Below are 24,217 nucleotides of genomic sequence, written 5' to 3'. Positions count from 1 at the left end.
GAGGCTGGGTGTGTCCAGTGCCGGTGGGGAAGGATGCAAGTCTGTGTTCCTGCTTCTGGCTCCCAGAACTGCCCTCCCTCCAGGTGTCTCCTGGCACATTCGACCCCAGTGCTTCCCAGAGGCTCCCCTCCAGAGCTGACCAGAGGGTCGGCCTCACCTCCTCGCATGTGCCAAGCTCTCGCTCACCTCAGGGCCCCTCCCAGTTGCTTCCTCACTTTCTTCAGGTCTCTGCTCAGATGTCACCTCCTTGGAGAGGCCCAGGCCACTTCCTGGCATGTGGGACCATCCTGGTGAGATGGAAATGTTCTATATCTTGCTAAGGGTTTGGTTACAGGAGAGTATATTTGTCAAAGCACATTAGATGGTACACTTGAGATTTGTGCATTTTTCTGTATGTAAATTTACTTCAAAAGACCGTCAACAAACATTTACTTCTGATTAATGATATAAAACAGTCAAATATCAGCAACTTCATATGGTTTAACCGAATGCTTTGCCCTGAACCCGAAAAGGAGCTCCTGAAGGTGCTCCACGGACCAGTGGCCTCAGCTCACCTGGGGGCTTGTTATAAATGCAGATTCTCAGGGCCCTGAAGACTGGCCGAGCCAGCTCTCTGGGTGGGGCCCAGCGGTCTGTGATTTAGGAAGGCTTCCATGTGATTCTGAAGGGTCTCACGTTTGATGGAGGCCGATGGCTGCTCCGTGGGCAAGCAGGTAACACCTTGATGCTTAGGGTCTGTTTTGGGTGGAGCAGCACTCCTCGTCTCTGGCTTTTTCTCAGTATGTTCTTTACTGAGGACTCGAGTCTGTCTGCTGCACCAGATGGACCTGTGACTGTTCACTGCTGCATCCTCAGTGCCAGCTCAGAGCCTGGTGCATAGTAGGTGCTCAGTAAATACTTGATGGAGGAATGAACAGGTGCATGTGTGGGGCACGCACAACGGATCCATCCTGGCCTGAGGGCCCTGAAGCGGGTATTGGGTGCTTGTCTTATCCTCTGCCTGGTTTCCTTTTCTGTCCTTTCCTGCTCTGCCCACATCTGGTGGGTCCCTGGGCCCATCAGCTCTACCTCTACATCGTGAGGTCACCCCCTTCTCCCATCTCCACTGCCCCTGTCCTGGTGCAGGCAGCAGCATCCCTCACCTGATGTTCACTTCCACCCTTGCCTATCTACAGTCTCCACTCGGCAGCCCAGTTATCTTTCCAAACTGTGAGTCAGACCATGCCACTTGCCTGTGTAAGACCCTCTGTCAGCACATCCACTAAAGTCACAGTCATCCCCAAGGTCTGTAAGACTCCCGGGGCCTGTCCCCTGTCCCCTCTCTGACCTCACCTCCCTCCACAGCAGCCCCATGGGCCTCCTTTCTTTCTGTGGACCCTCAGCCTTCTCCGTTGCCCCTGATATTCCCTCCTGGAGCACTTGCCTCTGTGCCCAGTGTGTTTGGCTCTTTCTCATCCTTTTGGCTGCCCCCCTGGCCTCCAGGTGAAAACTGTCCTCCCCACTCCCAGATTCTCAGTCCATAACCCAGTGTCTTTCCTTTCCGGCACTTGCTAGGATCCCCATTTGTTTGTATGTTTGTTGGTTGTCTGCCTCTCCCAGGGGCGCTCCCCAGGCTCTCGCAGTTTGCTGATGCCCACCCAGCACAGCACCTGGGCTGGATGGGAGAGAAGGTGGCTTCCTGGCCCCTCTGTACCTCTCTCCTCCTACAGAACCACCTGGCACTGCCGGGCTCTGCTTTGTGACCTCCTGAGCCTGACTCTTCTCCTCTGAACCTCTCTCTGTCCTCTAGGCCTGTGCCCACCGCTGGAAGAACATCTACTACGAAACAGACCACATCCTGCCCCACGGCTTCTGTTACATCATCCCATCCAACCTCCAGGCCCAAGGCAGGACGCTGATTCCTTGCTATGAAGGTGAGCTCTGACTGATCCTCCCTCTCGCTTTCTGACCCCACGTCACGCCCCAAACAACCCCCAACCATCTCCACACCACCATGTGAACACTTCCCCCGGCTTTCCACACTCTAACAGAAGGGCTGCACCATGTCCCCAGATGGCCCTTTGGTGTCCGAGGATCAGGTAATGAGGAAGATGGGAAGGGGCAGCGTTGCCAGGCCCTGCCCAGCCTTGTCCATCTGTGCCACAGAGCCCGTGGTGCTTCCCAAGCTTTATAAAGTCTCAGACTGAAATTCACCAGCCTCTTGGTTTCCTGACACTGCCAGATGTTGTACAGCCTTGGGAAACTTGCTTTCCCTCTCTGGGCCTGTTTCCTCCCCATGAAAATTCAGAGGTTGGCTCAGATGGTCTCCACAGTCCCATGCAGCTCCCAGATGGTCATAACGCTTCCGAGGCAACTCCCGGCCATACCCGTGGACAGATGTCCTGAGGCAGGGGGAAGAGAAGGCCCAGGGTTCAGTCACTTCATGACATCCCAAGTCTGGCTTTCCTTCTCATCCGGTCTGCACACTCTGGCAGATGCTGGAGAGTTGGGTGCACCTTCGGCATGGTTTTAAGAGCTCCTTACGAAGGGGCACTTGGGGTTTGGGAAGGAAAATGTTTTCTCAAGCTCCCTACTTAGACGGTTCTAATGCCTGGGCTGGGGACCACTGAGCCTATCATGACTTAGCTCAGTTGAATTTGAGCTTTACGGATTCAGTGTCATTTACTGCAGTTTTACAGCTTGTGCTCTCAGGGTTTGCTTAGCCTAATTCCAAGTGAGCTAAGTGCTTGGCTGTTTATGTTTTAATTCTCCCCCTAATTTATTTGTTTGGACAGAAGTCTCCACTAGCCCGTGGCCACCTTTCCCTTGGGCCTCCCTGGGTTTTCCCATGTTTCAAGTTTTGGCCATTGAAAAGGGGCTCTGGGAAAAGGCCAGGTCCCTGCAGGAGGCATGGACCCTCTCCTCTGTGAGGGGAACCCTTTCTTTGATCCCATGTCAGCATCTGATCAGCTCTGGCAGGACCATGCTAGGCAACTGAACTCTGGCCCTGTTTATCTCTGTACTGCCCCCATCAAAAGAAAAACCTCATCTGAAAAATAGATGATGATGTGATCAGTCGAGAGGAGGAGGGATAGGTCATATAAAGACACCGATGAGGGGCCAGGACTGTGCTGACTGCCCCAGCTGGTTGCTTCCTTTTTTTCCAGGAGGAAAAGTGAAAAGGCCCTGGAAGAACTCGTTGGGTAGCTTGTGAGGCTGGGAGGAGTGAGAGAATCAGTAGGGACGATGGAGGCTGTGGGGATGGAACCCAACTAATTATGCAATAGGACCAGCAGCACTCTGGTTTTCTCAGAAGTTGTCTTGTGAAATAGGGCCACGTTGCCATCCCTAGTAACTCCCCTGTACACCACCATAAGCGTTAGAAAGCAAAAGACAGCCCTTTGGAGAGGGAGCTGGGGTCACATGTCCATTTGTACCTGTAGCCACTGTGGCTTACACTTTTAAAGGATCTGTTATCAGGCAGTTGGGGGGGCGGGATCAGCAGTAGAATGGGGTTGGTCTGGGGACTTTATATATTCTCTTTTTTTTTTTTTGGCCATGCCACGCGGCATGTGGGCATCTTAATTCTCCAACCAGGGATCAAACCCTTCCCCCAGCAGTGAAAGCATGGAGTCTTAATCACTGGAAGTAGTTTGTTTTGGAAGTTATTCCAGAAGACACCAGTGGGGAGCGGGAAAGTGAGAAAAGGAGGGGAAGGCGGCCCATGAGGGGTGTGGTCCCCATGAGTTACCAGCCTGGGCCACTGGGATACAATCTCTGGGCCAGCGTAGGACACATACCTTAGAATTATCTTGCCTGAGGGATGAGGGGATGGGTCTGTATCCACTGGGCATCCTGTCCTGCCATGTGTGTGGGCGGGGAAAGCCCCCAGGCAGAGAGATGCAGGTGCTGGCAGGTGGCAATCAGGCCATGTTACAGAAATGGTAAGGGGGGGGACCTGGGGGGGCCCCCTTGGCAGCAAGGGTTCTGTGTTGCCTTTCTCCTGTTACAGATGAGGATGCTAAGACTCGGCTTTTAAGTAAATTGTGAAAGGTCATTCAAAATCACATGGTGGATAGAGCTGGGTTTTGAATTTTCATTTGTCTGACCTCAGCAAATCATTTTGTCCCCTGGTGGTTAGTGGGGATTTGTTTTGTGTTTTGGTGTTTCTGGTTTAAATGAGATTTAAATAGGAGCCAGTTGTTCACCCTCTCAAAATAAGAGAGGGTGACTGAACTGTCCCAAAGGTCCAATCATGAGGGAGGGGAACATGAACATTTTGGGTGTTGGTATTCTCAGGGGCACCTGCCTGTCTTCTTTGCTGGCAGCTCTGGCCTGACCTTGGCGGGAACGTGCAAGCCTCCGTGAGCCAAGGAGGGCACCACGGGGCCAGGTAGCAGGTTGAGTCATGTCTGCTCCACATGTCTGTCACTCACAGTAGAGTGTGAGCTCCGAGCCCCCCCTCTGGGTGCTTTGGACTATTGCCTGAACGTGTTCCCCATAGCTCACTGGTCCCAGGAGAGAGACGTGTGGAACAGACCCAAACCCTAAACCTGCAGCCAGAGCCCAGCTAGGTCATCCAAACCCTAGGTGACCTGTAGATGTGCATGGGAGAAATAAATGCTTGTCATTGTTTGCAAGGAGATTTCCTGGTTGTTATGCAGTAATAGCTGACTGACACAGGCTTGTCACAGGAACCCACATTCCTCGTGCAACAGTGGCTGTGGGATGGGCTTCGGCCTCTAGAATCACTCTTTTCTATGGTTGTTCCTTGACTTAATGATGGCCAGCTGGAGCCAGCAAGGAAAGTAGCAAAGTGGTCGTGCCCTGCCCAGTCCTTCATCCCCACGGGCACCCACACTTCTGTATCCTAACTCATTCAGTGCCCAGGGAGGAGTACGGGGTGGGGCTGGGATGGGGAGCATTGGGGTATAAGCAGCCCCTTAGAACAATGGGGGACTGAACGGAACGCCTCTGTAGTTCTTGGTCCTGTAAGAGGCGAGGTGTGGCAGATGGTCACATTTCTCTAGAAGAGGGACTGGCAGGTGGGGTATGCAGGCCACAGGGCCCTTGCCTATGCTCTTGCTTTGGGATCTCCATCTCCCTGTTTGGTGGTCTAAACTAAACCTATTTAAGCTCTTAAGGCAATCATTATTTTCTCTTAATGTGGAAAAACTCAGTAACGCTGGCTGTCTGTTCCAGTTGGGGGATCATGTGGTAGTGAAGTACAACAGAAGTATTTTGGAGTTTGACTGGACCTTTCAGATATCACCCAGCCTGGCCTCTTTGTCTTTACTGACATCCAGAGATGTGGGGTGGCTTGCTCAGGCTGAGTTTTAACAGACTCTGGGCCTAGACCGTCAGAGTCCCAGTCCTGGCTCTGCCACTTGTTTTTTGCCATATGCGGGCCTCTCACTGTTGCAGCCTCTCCCGCTGTGGAGCACAGGCTCCAGACGCGCAGGCTCAGCGGCCACGGCTCACGGGCCCAGCCGCTCTGCGGCATGTGGGATCTTCCCAGACCGGGGTATGAACCTGTGTCCCCCACATCGGCAGGCGGACTCTCAACCACTGCACCACCAGGGAAGCCCTCTGCCACTTGTTAATGCTGTGACTTCAGATGAGTAACTTAACCTTTTGTGCCTAACCTACCTCAAGGGGCTGTGGAGAGGATTAAGTTAAAGCTTGTAAGTTCTTAGAGCAATGGCTGGCATTCAAGGATGTGGAGGGTCAACTGTACTCTGCCATTTTATATAAGGCACTTGAGCACCTGCAAATTTTGGTATCTGTAGGCATCCTGGAACCAAGCCCTCATGGATACTGAGGGAAGATTGTAATGCTAATAAGCACATATATGTTAATATACCATATTGTCTGCTAATGTACTGTCTGCCAAGTAAGTGTTTGTTAATTACTATAGGGCAACTAATTTGTCTACCAGGGATAGAGTCCACTCAGTTTTATGAAGTACCTGTTAGACCCTGTGCTAAGTGCCTGATGGATAAAGCCCAAGAAATTCCCCATCTACAGGGGAAAACAGAGCGGGAACATGGTGCTTCCAAAGTGGCAGAGCTGAGTGGGGAGAGAATTCTATGCCCGTGTACATGGCCTGGAACCTCTGCAAAGGCCCAGGCTGCATCCTCGTTTAAGGTGACATTAAGGTAGGATTATTTCATTTTACAGCTGGAAAAATGGAGACCTGCCTAGAGTCTGCAGCCTGTTGGGGCCCATGGAAAAGACAAATGGTGGATGCTGGGCAGGGGAGGATGGACACTTCCTCTGCAAGAGTGGAAAGACCTCAGGGTGGGGCTGGGTGTGGCCTGATCTTCCAGGCTTCTGCCTCCATGGCCTCAACCCTGTGGCTGGACCCTCGGTGGGAATGGACACCATGATGCCTCCATTACATTTACCTCTGAGGGTTATTGTGAGAAGCTCATGAGAAAATGCAGGTGAAAGTGTTCAGAAAGACCACACACTGTTCTCTAATTGTGGCCTGATTGTGGGTCTCAGTGAGGGTCAGCCGTGCTCTCTCCAGAATGTTGGGAAGTTGGTTTAATTGAGGAGAGCCTCTAAGTGTGTGGGCACCTGTCCACAATGTCTCAAACTTTTCACTTCTTAAAAAAGTCCGTCTTTGGTTTGGCACAAGGACATTTTTCTCCTGGCTTTTCGGGTGCTTTCTGTTTCTGGTTGGTGGGAAATGCTATCAGAATATCCTGTTTGGAACCAGGAAATGTAGAGGGAATGGGAAACAAAAATGAATTTAGGACACAAAGTAAAATAAATGGATGGCGTGTACCCCTAAGTCAAACCGTTTATTTGATAGGAGAATATTGTCATTACTGCCATATGGGGTTTGGTTTATATCAGAATGTGTGAGAAAATGAGAAGTTTAGTGGGGTGACAGATGGGCAAAACTCTTCATAAATTAAAGAGCATGCACTGTAAAACATTAGTTGCTATTAACCAAGTTATGGTTACCGAGTCCAAGCTCGCGCTGCTCGCCGCACGACAGGCCAATGAATTGGAGATGAGGTGTTGAGGCAAGGAATACGACTTTAAAACGGAAAGCCGGCACTCTGAGAAGATGGCAGACTAGTGTCTCCGATAAATCATCTTATCCGGGTTTGGATGCCAGTTTCTTTTATAGCACAGAGAGGGGGAGGAGATGAGGAAGTAAAGTAAAAATACCATAAATTTTGCAAATATCTCCTGGAATGGCCAGCCTCCGGTGAAGGGATGTGTTAATTTCTTCTTTCTTGCAACCATCCACAGGTGAATGGGGTCAGATGGTCTCCCTGTGAGCTGAACAGGAGCACTTTAACATTCAGGCAGAGGGGGCAGGGTTACCTGAGGCAGGCCATTCTGTATGATTATAATAACAAAAGCAGCGAAAAGCAAAGGTTAAAGGCAAAGAAACAGATCGAACTTAGAATCCCATTTAGCTCTTTCCTGTTACAATGGGATTTTAGGACTCCCGGAAGTGAAGTCGGTGCATTGATAAAATCAAGCGCAGAGATTTCTTTCATCCTTTGCCCTCGAGTCCACTGAGGCAAGAAGCCAGATCTTGGCAGGAGGGGGGGTTATAAACAGGTCATCTTTATATTCTCACTAATATGGAATAATCTGGGAGCAGCTCAGCTAAATTAACAAAAAGTATTAAAAATAAAACACTGATAAATGCAATTGGGTACCATTGTATATTAGATCTAATTTTAGAATCTGGCTTTACCACTCACTTATTCCTATGAACCTGTAGCTCCTACTTCCTGATTGGGTGACTTTGGGTAGACCCCGCCCCTGGCCTTGAACCTCAGTGCCCACCTCTGTAAAATGGAGGGATTAATCCCTACTTAAGAGGTATTTGGGACTTCCCTGGTGGTCCAGTGGTTAGGAATCGGTACTTTCACCGCGGTGGCCTGGGTTCAATCCCTGATGGGGAACTAAGATCCCACAAGACACGCAGCATGGCCAAAAAAAAAAAAAAAGAGAGGTATTTGAAGTATATAATGTGCCTAACACAGCTCCTAGCTCAGGGTGAGTACTCAATAAAAGGGAATTTTCTAATTAACTTTTTAAATAGTATCATAGTGTCCTTAAACCTTCTCCGAAGGCGTCCAGCGGTCCTGCTTTAATGAATAATGGCGGGTGGAAAGCTGGGTATTGCTAACCTGATTTTAAGACTCCTTGAAAAGATTATAATTTTAAAAATTCCTTTGAAGATCATATTTGCACAATTTATTTTCTTGGTAAGCTCTCTTTATGTAGATGATCTGAAGTTTAATTCATGCCATGTTTAAATATTCTCAAGTTTGGAATTGCTGGGGTCTTAGTTTATCAAATTTTACCCTGCTTTAAAATTGTCCCATTGATTCCAAATATTTCTGTACCATTTTCTTCGTTATCAGGGGGTGGCCAGGCCTTTAATTCCTAATTGCTTTTGCATCTCTCAAGATGGAGATCATTTCTAGAGAAGGAAATAGATTCCTCTATTTAGATGAGAAGATTCCTCTTCCCCCTTCTAATGTTGAAGGCTGTGGCTCCACAGGGGATACAAATCAATCAAGATCCATTTACAAATGAAAAGCAGTTGAGGTTTTGTTTTGTTGTGTTTTTGTTTTGGAGAGAACCATAAAAGGCTAAGTTAATCCATTTAAAAATTCAAGAACAAGCCCCATAAATTTTTATTAAATAAAGAGCTCTACATTTACATAGAATTTTATGGTTTCCAAAGAGCTTTCATAAACATTATCTCATTTAAGTAAATGGAGCAAATTTAATAAAGCAGATGCAGTTCTGTAGTATGCCCAATTAATGTGGAGGGGGACCCTGAGAGGGAGGGTGGCTGGAGGGGACAGCCAGGGCCAAGCCTCTGGCAGTGGCTCTTGGAGCTCAGGGAGACCCATCAAGCTTTCCCTTTGGTGCTAAGAATTCTTATCTTGGGCATAAATATATTCTACACTTCAAACATGTTTTCATACATTGTGTGGAATTATTGACTTAAACTATGACTTAAACTACTTAAATTATGTCATCTAATTGTTTCCTTATGGATATTCAAATGTTATGAATCTCCTCTTCTAAAATTACATATCTGTGTGATGGATGTCTTAGGTTTCTTCCTTTTAGAGACACTAACAGATTCAGAGTCACCAAATATTTATCAAGCACCTACTGGGTTCCAGGTGTTGTGCTAGGTATTTAACATTTATGATCTTACTGAGTAATCACATCATGGGGGTGGTTTAAGTATTCTTATCCCCATTGTACAGATGAGAAAACTGAAGCTTAGGGAGGTTGATGAAGGTCACAGGCTTATTAAGCAGAAGAAGGGTGGTGGCTATTAAGTTCAGAACACGTTTCTTTTTTTTTTTTCCATTTAGGCTGTGGTCCTTGTAACTGAGGGCTGTTTTATATATTTAAATACTTTTTATCACTAGATTTCTGTCTACCTGATTTCATTGTCCTCCGAATTGTTTTTTTTTTTTTTTTTTTCTTTGCGGGCCTCTCTCTGTTGTGACCTCTTCCCTTGCGGTGCTCCGGACGCACAGGCCCAGAGGCCATGGCTCACGGGCCCAGCCGCTCCGCAGCATGTGGGATCCTCCTGGACCGGGGCACGAACCCGTGTCCCCTGCATCAGCAGGTGGACTGTCAACCACTGGACCACCAGGGAAGCCCTGTTGTTGTTTTTTAATTGAAGTATAGTTGATTTACAATGTTGTGTTAGTTTCAGGTTACAGCAAAGTGATATATATATAAAGTGATATATATAAAATATATATTATATATATCATATATATGATATATACATAATATATATATCTCATATATATTCTTTTTCACATTCTTTTCCCTTAAAGGTTATTACAAAATATTCAGTATAGTTTCCTGTGCTATACAGTAGGTCCTTGTTGGTTATCTCTTTTATATATAGTAGTGTGTGTATGTTAATCCCAAACTCCTAATTTATCCCTCCCCACCTCTTCCCCTTTGGTAAATTTGTTTCTATGTCTCTGGGTCTGTTTTTGTTTTGTATATAAGTTCTTAAGTATAATCAAATTGTTTAATTATCAGTTGGTTAGTATTCACTCAGAAATTGAGCAAAAATTCAGACACTAAGACTGGAAAGTTATTTTTTTCCTCTGATATTTTATTTCATGGCTAAGCTAAGGAACTATGGAAAGATAATTTTAAAATTGATGTGTTAGAAAGACTAGCTTTGAAAGATGAAACTTTCTCAAATGGTTAAAAGGAAGAGAGCTCAGTAGGAAGAATATATGTTACACTGTATGTAAATCTTGATCTTTCCATGGGTTGGTTTTATCCCGCCAGTGTTTTGGGAAGAGTGCAGGAAGCGACTCCACCCAGGCTAATTCTTGAATGAATTAAATTCATTAGTGTACGTTCCATGCATTGAGTTGTGGGTTATGAACATTTGGAAACCAGTATCTTTTCCTCTCTCAATTGCCTGCTGTTTAGACAGGGTTTAGTAAAACCAGCAGCTCAACCAAGAAAAATACTACAATTTTTAGACTGGAGGAGCCATGCAACTTAATGAATCAAAGTGTGTGACGCAGGCCACATAATTCAGACCCACCCACGGCAGAAAGACAGAGCTTTCCAACCCGTTCCCAGCTCCTCCAAGGGATGTTTGGGCCCCCTCGTTCCACCACATCTTGCTTCCCTGATTCAGTTGCCCCACATTTAACAGAGTCAGGTTTGTTACAGCATCCATGAGGTGCTGTGGTGCCAAGCCCGGTTCTGCCTTGCTGCTTCGAGGTGGATAAACGTTTTGTTCCACAGCGGAAAGGGAGGAAACTGGCGTGTTGTGGTTCTCTCTCCCCGGCCACGTCCTCGGAGCCTTTGGAGACTGAATGGAAGTGCCCAGGAGTGGCCTGGTGCCTCTGTGTGTGCAGGAGCAGTTCTTCTTGAGAACACAGGAGGCTGGAGGTCCTGCCCCAGCCCTCCGCCCTCTACTTCCTGGACCTCTCCGCAGAGGGAGGGTGTGTGACCTGGGGATGCTGTGATGGGACAGCCCCTTGTCTCCACACTCACCACCCTTCTCATAGCTCTGTGGTAGAGGATCTCCTGCCTTCTCCAGTATAGGCAAGCAAAATCGAGTTTCTAGCATACGGGAATGATAGATTGCCCTATGTATATAATTTTTGAAGAAGAAGAAAGGCCTGTACTTTAGAACTGGATTAGATCGAGAAACTACAACCTGCCCTTTATATATATATATATATATATACACACACACACACACACACATAAATATAAAATATATAAAATATTAAAAAATATATATGTATTTTATATATTTGTATATATTTATATATATTATATATATATATATTTTTGCAGAAGGTATCAGGTTAAAATAACAGTGGTGTCCTTAACTCATGGAAATAGCACTCAACAGAGTGAAAACAACTGAAGCATGCTGTGGTCCAGGATCCAGTGTATCTGGCCAGCATCTCTTGGGAAGCCCCCATAGCCCAGGCCTGGGCCCTAAGGGCCACCACTGCACCCTGAGATGCCAGTTTACCTGTTGTGTGGCCTTGTTCACTTTACAAAGTCTTTCTTAGATCACTTCTCACTTAATCAGGATTTTTGAATATCTGGTAGGCCAGCACAATGTGGATGTTTGATTTTTAGTGGAAAGGAGCAGGCCAGGCACAGAACTTGACTTGGGGTTTGGGTGGCTGTGCTCGCACAATGGTGCTGAGTCTTACGATGTGGTTGATCAGGAATAGCTTTGAAGTGTTCTGTGAAGCCTGCTCACGTCACTTCTTCACAGGAGTTTGGCTTTTAGAAGAAGAGCACTTTGTACCAGGAGGGCCAGGCTTGGACACAGGCTCAGTGTCTCCCAGCGTGGGCTGTCCCATCTGTGTCCTCAGATCTTTGAGGACAGTCCGTGAAGAATCATGCCAGGGGGTGGGCAGGGATTAAAGAACTGGTTCTGAATATTCTGTGCAGTTTCTCTTGAGGCCCAAGAGGGAGATGGAATTGCCCAAGGCAGAATCAGTCAACCTAGGTTTGGGAAGCCCAGAAAAATCCATCCTGTGTGTACTTGCCCTGCTCCAGTCACACCTACTTCCATCCTTAGGCCTCTGGGGTCAGTGATGCCACCGATTGGATTCCCAGGACACAAATCCTCTTCAAGCAAGCCTGGGGTGGAGGTCACAGAGCCTGATGGACTGGAGGACAGAGGGTAGGGCTGGGAGGTCAGGGGGCACAGAGGTCCAAGGAGAGCAAGTTGGAGAGTCCAGGTGCTCAGTGGCTGAAAGAATGTGCCAGATCCTCTTGCATCTCCGCCTGGGGCCTCGGGTCTGGGCACGGATGGCAGCGCCCACACCTTCCCTCAGCAAAGCCTCACCTGCACACACTGTACCTTACACTGGGCTGGTGTTGGGGGCACTGAGATTGGTGAACTCATCTCGGTGTTGAATAAACTATGTGATGAACAAACACATTTTGAGATGGGGAGAGGGTATCACTTACCTTTACCTGCAAGGTCACCTGGGCACAGAAGCTGAGGAGGGGTTCTGGAAGGCTGTGGAATGTGAAATGTCAGATACACATACCAGTGGAGCCTTCCTAGACTGGAGTTGCCACAGCTGCCCCCCAAAGTGTGTGGTGCTGTGGGGAGCGAGGAAGCATAGGACTGGATCCAGTGCCAGGTTGAAGGGGTTAATCAGAGTACAGGCATTTCTGGGCAGTCAGAACATGGCCTGTCCTCTCAGGAGCCATGGGTGCTTGTCAGGAGCCCCACGTGGTTTGATTCCTTGCTCTAGAGCAAGCTGCGAAGGCAGGTGTAGACCCTGGGGTTTCAGGAATGTCGGGGCCGGTGAGATGGTGACTGCTTCCCGTATGTGAGGCCCACAGACCTCGGAAGAGGCCATCCCAGGTTGGGGAGCCGGGCTGACCTCTGAACGGTGCCACGATGCCGGCTGAGTGCTGGTCAAAGGGCTTCCCCTGCGGTCCTTTGGCCTGGGGTGGGGTTGGGACCCTCCCAGCTCCCAGAATGGCTGTGGTCACCTCAGGAACCGGGGGCCTGCTCCTGGCTTAGCGCTCGCCAGCAGAGTGTGGGGATGGGGTAGAGAAAGACAAGTTTTCCCGTCTAGTTTTGGAGCCCCTGTCACAAAAGAGATCTTGGGACTGTTTTCTTTAAAACATGAAAGATTCCCACATAATTCCTATTCATGTCCTAAATTTATGAGGCTGAACTCGAGTGTCCTGCACTGTAGTTTCCTTCAGCTCGTGGGGGCTGAATTTCCTTTCTGTGTTTCATTTGTCTGAGACTTACAGTCGGGTCAGTGGGTGGATATGCTTTTCGCCAGACCTTCCACATTTAATATGACTGTTTGTTCCGGTTGGGACATTTTGACCCTTTTTGCCATTGTGCTATTTGATACAGGATTTACTAGTTTTTATGGTTTCTTGCCATCGTACAATTTGATGCAGGATCTCTTTATGACTTCGCATAAGTCCCGCTCCTGGCCCTGGTGCAAGATTTTGCAGAGAAGTGTGTTCTACTGTCACTGGGTTGCTTTCTGGCAGGGCTGTGAGTTCTCTTTGTAATAACAGGACAAGGTAGGAGGAACTGATTTAGCCCTCCCCTGGAAGAGGAGTAACTCCATTGACATTCTGTTGTAATTTAGCAGTTGGTTAATGGCCACTTACTGGAGAATGTTACCAGGCTCTGCAGTGAGTGTTGTTAGAAAATGAATTCCTCTGTGTATTTCCCCAGGGCCCTTCTGCTTCTCCTCCAGGACATAACTCTGGAACCACAGGAAGTGGCACTGTGTTGCAATCACAGCTTCACTGTTCCTTTGTATTATTTATTTTGTGTTTCAGAATTAAGTATATTGATTTAATGGAAGCAGAGACTTGTCAGGAGCCCAGGGGGTGACATGGGGGTCACTGGGTCATTTTACTGGGTCTCTTGGACCTGAAGGTGCCCAGAGGCAGCCGTGAGCCTCTGTCCAGCAATGTCAGTTTCACATGTAATTAGAGTCACCTAAGCTGAACATAACTCCATCTCCATGCCTTTACCCATGTCATTATTTCACATGGCTTGTCACCTTCTGGGTTTTGTGTAATCACTCACTGCAAAACCTTTGATCAGCCACAGAGGTGAAAGAATGTGAATTTCTGAGTCTGCCGAACTTGGATAGAATTCTGGCTTTGTGACCTCGGATGAATCACTTGAACTCTCTGAGCCTCAGGGGTTTTACCTGTTAACAAATGGTGATGATCCCTCCCAGGGATGAGGGATTGATGAAATGGTGAGTGGGCACAGCTGACACAGTGCCCAGAACATGCTAAACTTAAAATGCCAACTGAAATATGAAACAGTAGCAACAGAGTTCCCGTTTGTTGGGTCGGAGTATTAGGAGCTGAGGGACAGGTGGGGGAAGAGAACTTATCTTGTTGTTTTCTTTTGGATCCATTTGTGGAGGGAGAAAGAGATCTCCCCTTTTCCTTCCACACAAGGAGGACAAGAGGTGTCAGTGATGGTGTCACCGTGCTCTGGGGCCAGTCCGGCGGAGTCCCCTCTTCCCACAGCCCCTGGGCTCTGAGGGCTAGTTTCTGGTCGCATGGTGGAAAGCATATTGCCTCCAGCTGGATGGAGTATCTTTTGGGGGGCTTGGTCGTCTCCCAGGCGACTCCACACTGGGATGGCCACATCATTCCATCTCTGTGTCGTGTTTTCAGTTCTTTCTTCCTCCTGGGGCTTCCGTCCTTTCTGAAGTGAATGAGATAATTGTCACTGGCCTCCCACCTAATTACCGTGGCTGCTGCTTCTCCTTTCCCACATGCACAGAGGAAGCCCATCAGGGCACTTGGCAGCCTCACTACCTGATGGCACCAGAGCCTGGATTTTTGAGGTCTGGTGGATTCCTGAGACTTTTCTCTGCGCCCCAGTCTGGACGGCGTCCCTGGGCCGGGCCTGCGGCCGCACTCAAAAACATGCCCAACATGCTCAGGCACTCCGCACACAACTGGCACACACTGATGAGGCTGTGGTTTGCTTCTCTTCCCTCCCCTCCCCCTCTAGAGTATAAGAAGAAGTATGGAGAGGAACATGGCTCCTGCCAGGCTGGGATAGCGGGCTTCTTCACTGAGGTGGGTATCACTCTTTGGGCCTTTCTCTTCTCTCATGGGTGTTCATTTCCTGTATGGCTTCCCATCATATGGTAGATTAAAGTCCAAGCTCTGTGTCTTGGCCCATGGGCCTGACTTTCTCCTTCACTCATCAGAGGACAACCCAGAGCTGTGGGAGGGGATGGGACAGTGAGGGGGAGAAAAGGCCTATGACACCCACTGGTTTCAGCTGCTGCTGAATCATGCCAGATCCTTACTAGCATCATTATTACAGAGGTCCCCACGCATAGTGTTTTGTGCACAAGTGCACATTTCTGTAGGTGAGCTGCACAGTAGAGGAACTGCTGTGTCAGAAGCCCTTCAAAATGTGATTTTGACACATGCTGGCAAATTGCACTCCAGAAACATTTACCAGTTGACACTCTCCCCAGTTGTGTGTCATTGTCCCTATACCCTCTAACCAATACTTAAAATTTTTGTCATTAAAAAAAATGACATTGTGTTTTAATGGCCCTTTACCTAATTATTAGTGCAGTTGAGTATCCTTTTCAAATATTGGCCATTTGTGTTTATTTTTTCTGGAAATTGCCTGTTTAAAGTTCTTTGCCCATTATTATGTTATTTTTTAACTGTTGTTTTACTGATTTTTAGGATCTTGTATTTTCAATAGTAATCTCATATCTCTTGAATGTGTTACAATATTTTTCACCAGTCTTTTACCTGATTTTTAAGTTTGCTTAATGGTGTCTTTACTATATGGGCATTGAACATTCATATTTGGTCAAATCTGTCAGTCTTTTTCTTTCGGGATTTTAGACCTCTCTGTTAGGAAGGTCATCCCCATCCTAAGATTATGAAATATTCACGTGTATTTTTTTCTGCCACTTTTATAGGTTAAAAAATATTTAAATCTTTAATCCATCTTAGATTTATGCGTGCAGACATTATACGGGAGAAATGAACTTCACTGTTTTCCTAAATGTGTGGTTGGTTCTTTTTTTTTTAAAATAAATTTTTAAATTTTATTTATTTTAAGTTTTTTGGCTGCATTGGGTCTTCGTTAATGTGCGCGGGCTTTCTCTAGTGGCGGCGAACCGGGGCTACTCTTCGTTATGGTGCGCGGGCTTCTTATTGTGGTGGCTTCTCTTGTTGCGGAGCATGGGCTTTAGGCGTGTGGGCTTCAGTAGTTGTGGCTTGCGGGCTCTAGAGTACAGGCTCAGTAGTTGTGGCTCACGGGCCTAGCCGCTCTGCGGCATGTGGGATCTTCCCGGACTGGGGCACGAACCCTTGTCCCCTGCATCGGCAGGCGGACTCTCAACCACTGCGCCACCAGGGAAGCCCTGGTTGGTTGTTCTGATACTGGTTTGTTAAATGTTTTCTTTGTCCCCATTGATTTGAGATACCATCCTGCCATATGCCAAGGTTACCCATCTTCCATCTCAGTAAGCATATAGAGGGTGTAATTTCTATGGCTGTTGTTCCTCCATTGAGATGTAGCAAGTATGACTCAATGCAGGAAGCAGCAGGGAACTGCTATAAGTTTACAGACACAGTGATGGCAGTGCCGTAAGAAAATCTATTTGGGCTTGTCTTGTGCCCAGGTGTCTGGAAGTGGGAGAGCCTGGAGGAGGCCAGGTTGGAGGCTGTGTTGTGGTGCAGCCACAAAGGGACAGGGCAGCCTATGGGATGTTTTAGGAATAAATATGATGAGGGGAGTCAGAAAATATGAAGGCAGTATCAGTGGGCTGGGTGACCATAGGACTATGGCCACAGAGGACTGAGGCGGGGAGGAAGGAAGTTTTATGCCAGGTTTCTGGGGAACAGTGGTACCGGTGGAAAGGGGGCTGCCCAAGGAAGAATCCACTGGGAGAGGTAAACTGATGGGTCTGCTGTATACACATGCCATGTGAGGTGAGGGGATGGGACACTCACATAGATGTTTTTAGAATCCAGCCTTGATTTGGCCAATGCTAGTATGTTTCTGAGGGGACTGGGTATGCTTAGCATAGGGCCGGGGTTGGGGGACTCTGAGCAGAATGTCTCCTGTAGGCAGTGGGAGGAGAAAGTCAAGTCATTGCAGAAATGAGAACTCATTGGAGATGTTGGTGGGGAGCTAGGGGAGAGGAAGAGTCCCTGGGAAGGGATGTCTCCAGCCAGAGAGGGAAGACGAGGGCACTGGGGCTGGGGGGAGGAGGAGGAGGAGGAAGGACAAGGGTGTGGAGGGGAACCCGGGGGGCCGTGCCAGCTCCGGATTACCAGAGGACCTGCTGGGACTCCAGAGCCTGAGGGAAGCAGGGTGCGGGCAGCAGTGGGGCTGGTGCGTGGAGCACTGCAGGGAGTCGGGGGGCAGTGAGCAGGAGGGCTCGGTCCTGAACCGGCCACTCGGGGCCTTGGCCTCTGCTTCAGTTCTCAGGCTTTTGGCCTCCCTAAACAGGAGGTCTTTGAACTCCCAGTCTCCCTCGTTTCTGGAACTTCAGCTGTTGGAGGCCGAGCAGGAAATATGGTTGAAGGGGTCAGGCAGCACTGTGCCCCTCTCCTGCCCTCCTGCTGACCTTGTTACTTGGGTTTGCCTTTGCTGGGAGCTGGACTGTCCCTGCACAGGGCGGACAGCTGCCTCCCAAGCTGGACGTACTTCTGTGGCCTTCCGGTCATGGCCATGTTGCCCCAAACTACTCTGGCCCAAGGCGACTGCTTGACCTGAACGTCAGGGACCCTGGGGTTATCAAAGCTGTTTGAGTTATGGACACTGCATGAATTTTAGCCCAGCGTTGAGGACAAGGGAGAACTTCCCGGGAACATATTTATTTTTGTAGCCTAGGATAACAGAGGTAGATACTTCTAAGCAGCAAGAGAAGACTTGGCCCAACCCTGCTGGTGTCAGGGCACCACTGTGAGCGCCTGGGGACATCTGGGTGGAAATCCATCCGGCACAGACTTCTGTCACAGATTCTGAGGACTATTCTGCCCCCTGCTTGTGCCAACCTACAGGGCACAGAGAAAAGCCCCCCAGGCTCCTCTCAGGCAGCTCCAGGTACCCGTGTGCCTCAGGAGGTTCTGCCCCTTGCTAAAGGCCCATGCTGTTGATGGATGGAGTTTTGCACACATGATTTAGGCAGTGGTGGCCTTGGGCTTTTGGAGAAGCTTGCACTTCTGTGTGTTGCATTTGCATTGTCTGTTCCTGGGTGGTGAGGAGCCAAGCATTGATCACATTTTCCTGGCACTTGTGGACAGTGTCAAAAGGGCCCAGGCTGCAACCACAGCGGATGGAAAAAGCCAAATAGGAGGGAATTCCAGGGAGATGCTGTTTCCCTGCCCCCAGCCACAAGGGTCTCAGGCTGGGCCTCAGTTTACCTAGTTTGAACTGCAGGGAGAAGGGGGCATAAACAGTAAGAGGAGAGGGAAAGAAACCAAAAGCTGTTGGTTTTAAAGGTTTTTGAGGAGAGGGATGACCTTGTTTTATTCTCTTTGTAATGTTTGAGAGAGGGGATACAGCGATATGTTAGACATACATTTCTCGACTTTTATCCTGGATTAATCTGAATCATCAGAAAACAACACGTCCACTACCTGGTGTCCCCAAGAGCCTTATAGGCCTCTGGTGGTGCTCAAAGCTTTGGCTCGTGAAGAGCTGCTGGTTATGGCTGGCACTGGGGATACTGCTCATTTTGTCTTTCTGTGCTCTTTGTGTTCGGGCACTGATTACAGCGTCCTTTCTGAGCTTAAGACCAAGGAGAAAGTCTCCCTTCTCTGATGATCATTTGTCTTTCTCATGCCACTTCTAGAACCAGCACAGTCCCTTACACAGAACAGATGACTATAAGGGGAATGAATGAACGCACTGCCCATGTTTTCCCAAGGATGTGTCCTAAGTGCAGAAAGTGATATATTTTTATAAAACAGTGAGATACCCCTGAGGGTATCCGGTTTCTCATCCTCATAGCATCCTTGGAGATGGATTGGATCTCAGAAACTTAAAGTGAAGTGCTTCTCAATGGTCATTCTTGGTCCACACCTTCATGAATTATCAACAGCAAACCATTCAGGCAGGAGTCTGGTGGCTTTCCTTCCAGCCATGCTCACACCCTGTTCTTTGGTAAGGTTCTTACCGAATTGACCATAGAACATGTGTTGTTCAAAGTTTTGTCCTGATACTGCTGCTGCCACACACGTGCTCTCCTTTCTGTGTGGTCTGTCCTCCTCTCTCTGCTGTTCTATTAAGATGGCTCTGGCTTTTTCAGACATTTGCTCCCAGGGAATTCAGTGTCACTTTATGAAATGTCAACAGAAACTCAGAATTCTTAGGGCGGGATCTAGCCTCCAGGGACTTGTTGGAAACCAGCAGCTTCTGACAGTGGTGAGGCCAGCTCTGTAGAGAGGGGCCAGCCTGGAAGGATGTTTCTGAAGTATAACAGTGTGGGGACCCTAGAGGCCAAGAGTGGTGTGTGTGTGTCAGTAACAAGAGCATGACCTGTACAGTGTCCAGCATCTCCATGAGCCCAGAAGGCCTGTATCTTTGGGGTTTTTGTACAGCTGAGGGGTTTCCTCTAAAACTGCCTTTATTTTAACCCTTTTGGGTAAATTTTTTCTAAACGTTCTGTACATTTCCTTGTTGCCTTACCCTGGGAATGTTTTACAAAGGGATTTGATTGATCTGTGGATCTGGTGTAAGTAGGAGATGCTTAATAAATATTGTGGAGTGAAAAGTTAATGAATTTGTTAGAAAAATAATTTTTATTATTTCTTACTGCAGTGTAGATACTTTAGAAAATATAGATAATCAAAGAGAAGGGATTTCCTGTTGGGGAAGATTGGGGAAGGAAAGCCTCGATAATGTCTTTCTCTATTGGGCTTATTTCACTGAGCATAATGCCCTCCAAGTTCATCCATTTTGCTGCAAATGGCAAAATTTCATTCTTTTTTATGGCTGAGTCATATTCCGTTGTCTATATGTATCACATCTTCTCTATCTGTTCATCTGTGGATGGACACTTAGATTGCTTCCGTATATTGGCTATTATAAATAATGCTGCTATGAACATTGGGGTGCTTCCTGGGCCTGTTTTAATAGTAGTGCTGTGTCTTGCTGTCTGTGGTCTCTTCTCTCCCCAGTCCACATCTTTCCTGTAGTGGGCCTCTCTGCTCTCCTGTTTTCGTTGTTTTGACTTTGCAGTGAGCCTTTAGTGGCCAGAAAACCCAGCTTCAGAACCATTCCTGAGAATGAGGACTGGAGGGGATTTCTCTGGAGTGTCAGTACATCTTCTTTATCCATTCATCTGTTGATGGACGCATAGGTTGCTTCCATATTTTGGCAATTGTAAATCATTATGAATATGAAATTTTTTTTATTGCTCAGGTGAAGAAATTTTCTGGTGTGGCATCTTTACTTAAATTACGAGTTCTTTGTTGTGATTGTGGGTCTCACCACACCGCCTTCTCCCCTCTTCAGTTTCCTTCCCTGTTTACCTTTGGGTTTCTCTTCCATAGGAGCTGGTGGTGATGGGTGCCCCAGGGTCATTTTATTGGGCTGGGACGGTCAAAGTGCTGAACCTCACAGACAACACCTATTTCAAACTAAATGATGAAGTGATCATGAACAGGAGGTACACCTACCTGGGTGAGTAGCTCAAGGAGGTGACAGGTAAGAAAGGGGAAGTGGGAGTGATTACCACCAAGCTTGCCAGTGATTGCTTTACTGGTGGAAAGAAGAGTTCGTTGGCTTTAACATCTGCTGTTCTACTTAGTTGCACTTTTAGCCAAGGGCACCACAACATTGAGCTCCACACATATCAGGTAGAGAGAGGAGAACAAAAGACGGGACTGAATTAAAGCTGTGTGATTTAATTAAAAAACTGACAGGTGAACCTCCAAGGAAGCAAACATTTATTTTTCCTATTTTAGCAATTACTCGGGTTCAGATGATTAGATACAAAACGAGTGTGAGAGAATCCTGTTTTTCCATGACTTTCCTTTGGATGAGGTCTCTGCTTTCTGGTCACAAAACTGGTTGCAGGTAGAAATAATAAGAACCAGAAATTAGCATGATGGATGGCAACCTAATCCTGAGGTTTAATTAAAGGCTGAGAAAAACTTATATTTTCTTAACCGTTTTAATCCTCTAGAAGGAAGGTAGACACAACTTAAGTTAGCAGCCACCAGGCCAGAATGACTCTGGACAAGACCATGCTTATTGGTGAACAGAGAGAGGCTGTCTTTACTTGTGTAAAAGACAATTTGACATGGCTCTTTTCTTTAATTCAGGCCCTAAATGCTGTAATTCTGGGCTGAAAATGAAGCTAAATTTAGCAAGGCCTAACGATGAGAAAACAATGTTCTTTCACACTCATTACGCTTAACTTAAATCTGGGGGAGTCCCTGACACGCTTTTTGTATGGAGATTTGGTTGTGAGTTGGAAGGAGGGACTGGCTGACTTGTCTTTTCCCCTCTAAGTCTTTTGCCCAGTAGCACCGACTGTGATACCTTTACTCAGAGTCTTTGGGGTGTTTGCTGCTCTGCACGCCCAGCTCCTTAAATGCTGTCATTTATTGGGGACTTACTCCATGCCAGGCTCTGCATGTGAAAGAAACCGAGGTACAAAGAAGTCATTTAACTTGCTGAGGTCCCATGGTTCATCAGTAGCAAAGTGGGGGTTTAAACCTGTGGTTTCTGAGCCCAGAGTCTAGGTGCCGAGCTGCCCACCTGTGTATGCTCTGCAGACAGCCCCGCCCGCTGGTGTGGACCCCTCGCTGGGCTGGGAGCACCTTGGAGGAGGGGGGTTTGTCTGACATTTCCAGGACTTGGTATAGTGTCTGGTGCAGAAGAGGGAGTCAACACATGTTTATTAGGTCAGAGAATGAAGAGAAGGCAGAAAAGAACCCAGTTTGGACGTGGCTTTGGGGTCGATAGGTCCTCTGAGCCTCAGGGCCCGTGGCTCCTTCCTGTGTGCCAAGTAGAGGCCTTCATGCTGCGGGATTGCAAGGCTCACTTGAAGCTCTGATGTCACTCATAATAGTCTTAGGGAACGTGAGCCTCCAGTCTGAGAGAAATCAGCCACCTGGTGAGTAAGAGTTGATCATAATATGACACCATTACAAAATGCAAGCAGCTTATGGTCATAACATTAGGATTTGAGGATGAGGAAAAGGTTTGTAGAATATACAGCAGCCTGTACAGGGTTTTTACTGCCGGCAGGGCTCTCAGAAAGCAGGAGACATTTAGACTAAGCTCAGACAACTTTTACCTTTGTTTCTAGATTCTTTCTGCGTCCGCGGATTCTTTGCTCCGTCATCCATCTATCCACCGACCCACTGTCAGCTTTTTTCTGGCTCTTCTTAGGAGTGGGTGTGCATAATGGTTCACGGCAAGGGATTTGGAGACACACAGATTGGATTTGAATCTTGCTGTGTGATCTTGGGTGTGTTGCTTACCCACATTTAGTCCCTGTTTCCGTATCTGTGAAATAGAGTTGGGAGATTAAAAGAGACAGTGGCATCTGAAGACATGTGTAAGAATGTTCATAGCAGCTTTATTCACAATAAAGCTGAAATAACTGGAAACAACCTAAACATCCAGCAATAGGAGAATAAAGACATTATGATATCATCATACAATGGAACATACTCATCCATAAAAAGAAACTAGTACCATACTCAACAGCATGGATGAACCTCACACAAGTTACGTTGAGGGAAGTTTGGAACAGGCACACGTAGTATATGGTGACAGAAATCAGGAGAGGGGTGACCCGTGCAGGGGGAGGGTAGTGACTGGGAGAGGGAATGAGGGAATGTTTTGGGCTCGTGGTTCTGTGGTTATAGTCACTCTGGCTGGTGATGTCCATGTGTACACACTTGTTAAATTCTACACTTTAGATGCGTGTACTTTACTGTATGAAAATTGTATCTCAAAAAGGAAAAAATAGATGTGGAGTATTTAGCACAGCACCTGTTCCAAAGAGGACACTCAGAAAGCACTCTTTCCTGCCCTGGAGTCCTTGTGAACATGTCTTTTTGTGAGATGAGCCATTCCAGCGTGAGAAGACTGACAGCTGCCATTTATTCCCTGATAATTTATGTTCCAAGAATAACTGGATCATAATTGTCCAGATAAGGGATGCTTGAGAAGCATTGTCCTCTGATGGATCTTCTTTCTCGGCCCCTTCCTTGGTTTCTCCCCATCTTCTGCAGGTTATGCAGTTACTGCCGGACACTTTTCTCATGTGTCCACCACCGATGTGGTAGGAGGTGCCCCTCAGGACGAAGGCATTGGGAAGGTGAGGAGCAAAGTCTACGGAATAGCACGGGGTCAGATGGGGGGAGCATGCTGCCGCTCTTTTCGAGGTTTGTCAATTCACTTTGATGTGAACATTCTCCTGGGCGGCTGGCAGGTAAGTGATGAAATATTGAGGAATCATCTGTTCATCTCCAACAGCCTCTTTTGAGAATTTACTTTGAAAGCTTCATCCGAGTATGAATACTATTCCCAGACCTCTCCATTCTCTGCACTTTGTCATCTGAGAATGTTTTTCATGGCTGATGCTGTGTGTGTGAGAGATGATTAAGATTGACCCGTGGTATTGTGCCATTCTCCAAAGGAAGGGTGTCCAGCGCTACCCGACTTCAAACCCTCCCCTCTCCCAAATCCTTTCCAAGTTTGACTTAATGGAACCAGGTCTAATCCCAGATATCTTTGGGGCCTTTTTATTTATCTTTAGGCCTAGATTCTCACATTTTTTCCTCCAATGTTTTAGAAACAAGACCAATTCAGCCCAGAGGCTAGACTGGGAATATACGGGTCTCTTTCCCTAAAGTATCTGCCCAGAGTGTAGAAAAGACCCCATGGATCTAGGACCGTCAGAATCCCTTTGGGAATCATGGCATCTATGGGGCCTGAAATATGGAGGACTATGTTTGTTGGATCTTTAGCTCCAGGCTACAGGAAGTCCAGTTGAGTCGATCCAGATTAGTCAGGAATACGCATTTTAACAAGCTCCATAGTTTGTTTGATAGTTACGACTGAAGAGAGGAATGGTCTTTGGGTCAGAGCCCATAAGGGGTGGACCTTTGATAGAATCTGGCTATATCTCTGGGGGCTTGGAAAAGTGGATTCTGGAGAGGCCCAGACAGAGACCACTGG

At 47.5% G+C, this 24,217-nt stretch overlaps 1 protein-coding gene across 2 annotated transcripts in view; it reads left to right on the top strand.

Moving 5' to 3' along the window:
• The window catches only part of ITGA9 (integrin subunit alpha 9), a 353,501-nt gene that overhangs the window by 28,902 nt on the left and 300,382 nt on the right, over nt 1-24,217 (top strand). For both annotated transcript variants that reach the window (XM_082848454.1, XM_082848455.1), the window contains exons 4-7: nt 1,790-1,913; nt 15,038-15,105; nt 20,569-20,698; nt 23,269-23,354. In XM_082848454.1, coding sequence (XP_082704580.1) covers nt 1,790-1,913; nt 15,038-15,105; nt 20,569-20,698; nt 23,269-23,354 — 408 coding nt within the window. The remainder of the gene's footprint in view (nt 1-1,789; nt 1,914-15,037; nt 15,106-20,568; nt 20,699-23,268; nt 23,355-24,217) is intronic.

Source organism: Leucopleurus acutus, assembly GCF_964270905.1.
Source record: "Leucopleurus acutus genome assembly, chromosome: 10".
Classification (NCBI taxonomy): Eukaryota; Metazoa; Chordata; class Mammalia; order Artiodactyla; family Delphinidae; genus Leucopleurus; species Leucopleurus acutus.
Note: the sequence above shows the minus strand (reverse complement) of the source record. Positions and strands in the feature narration are given on the sequence as shown.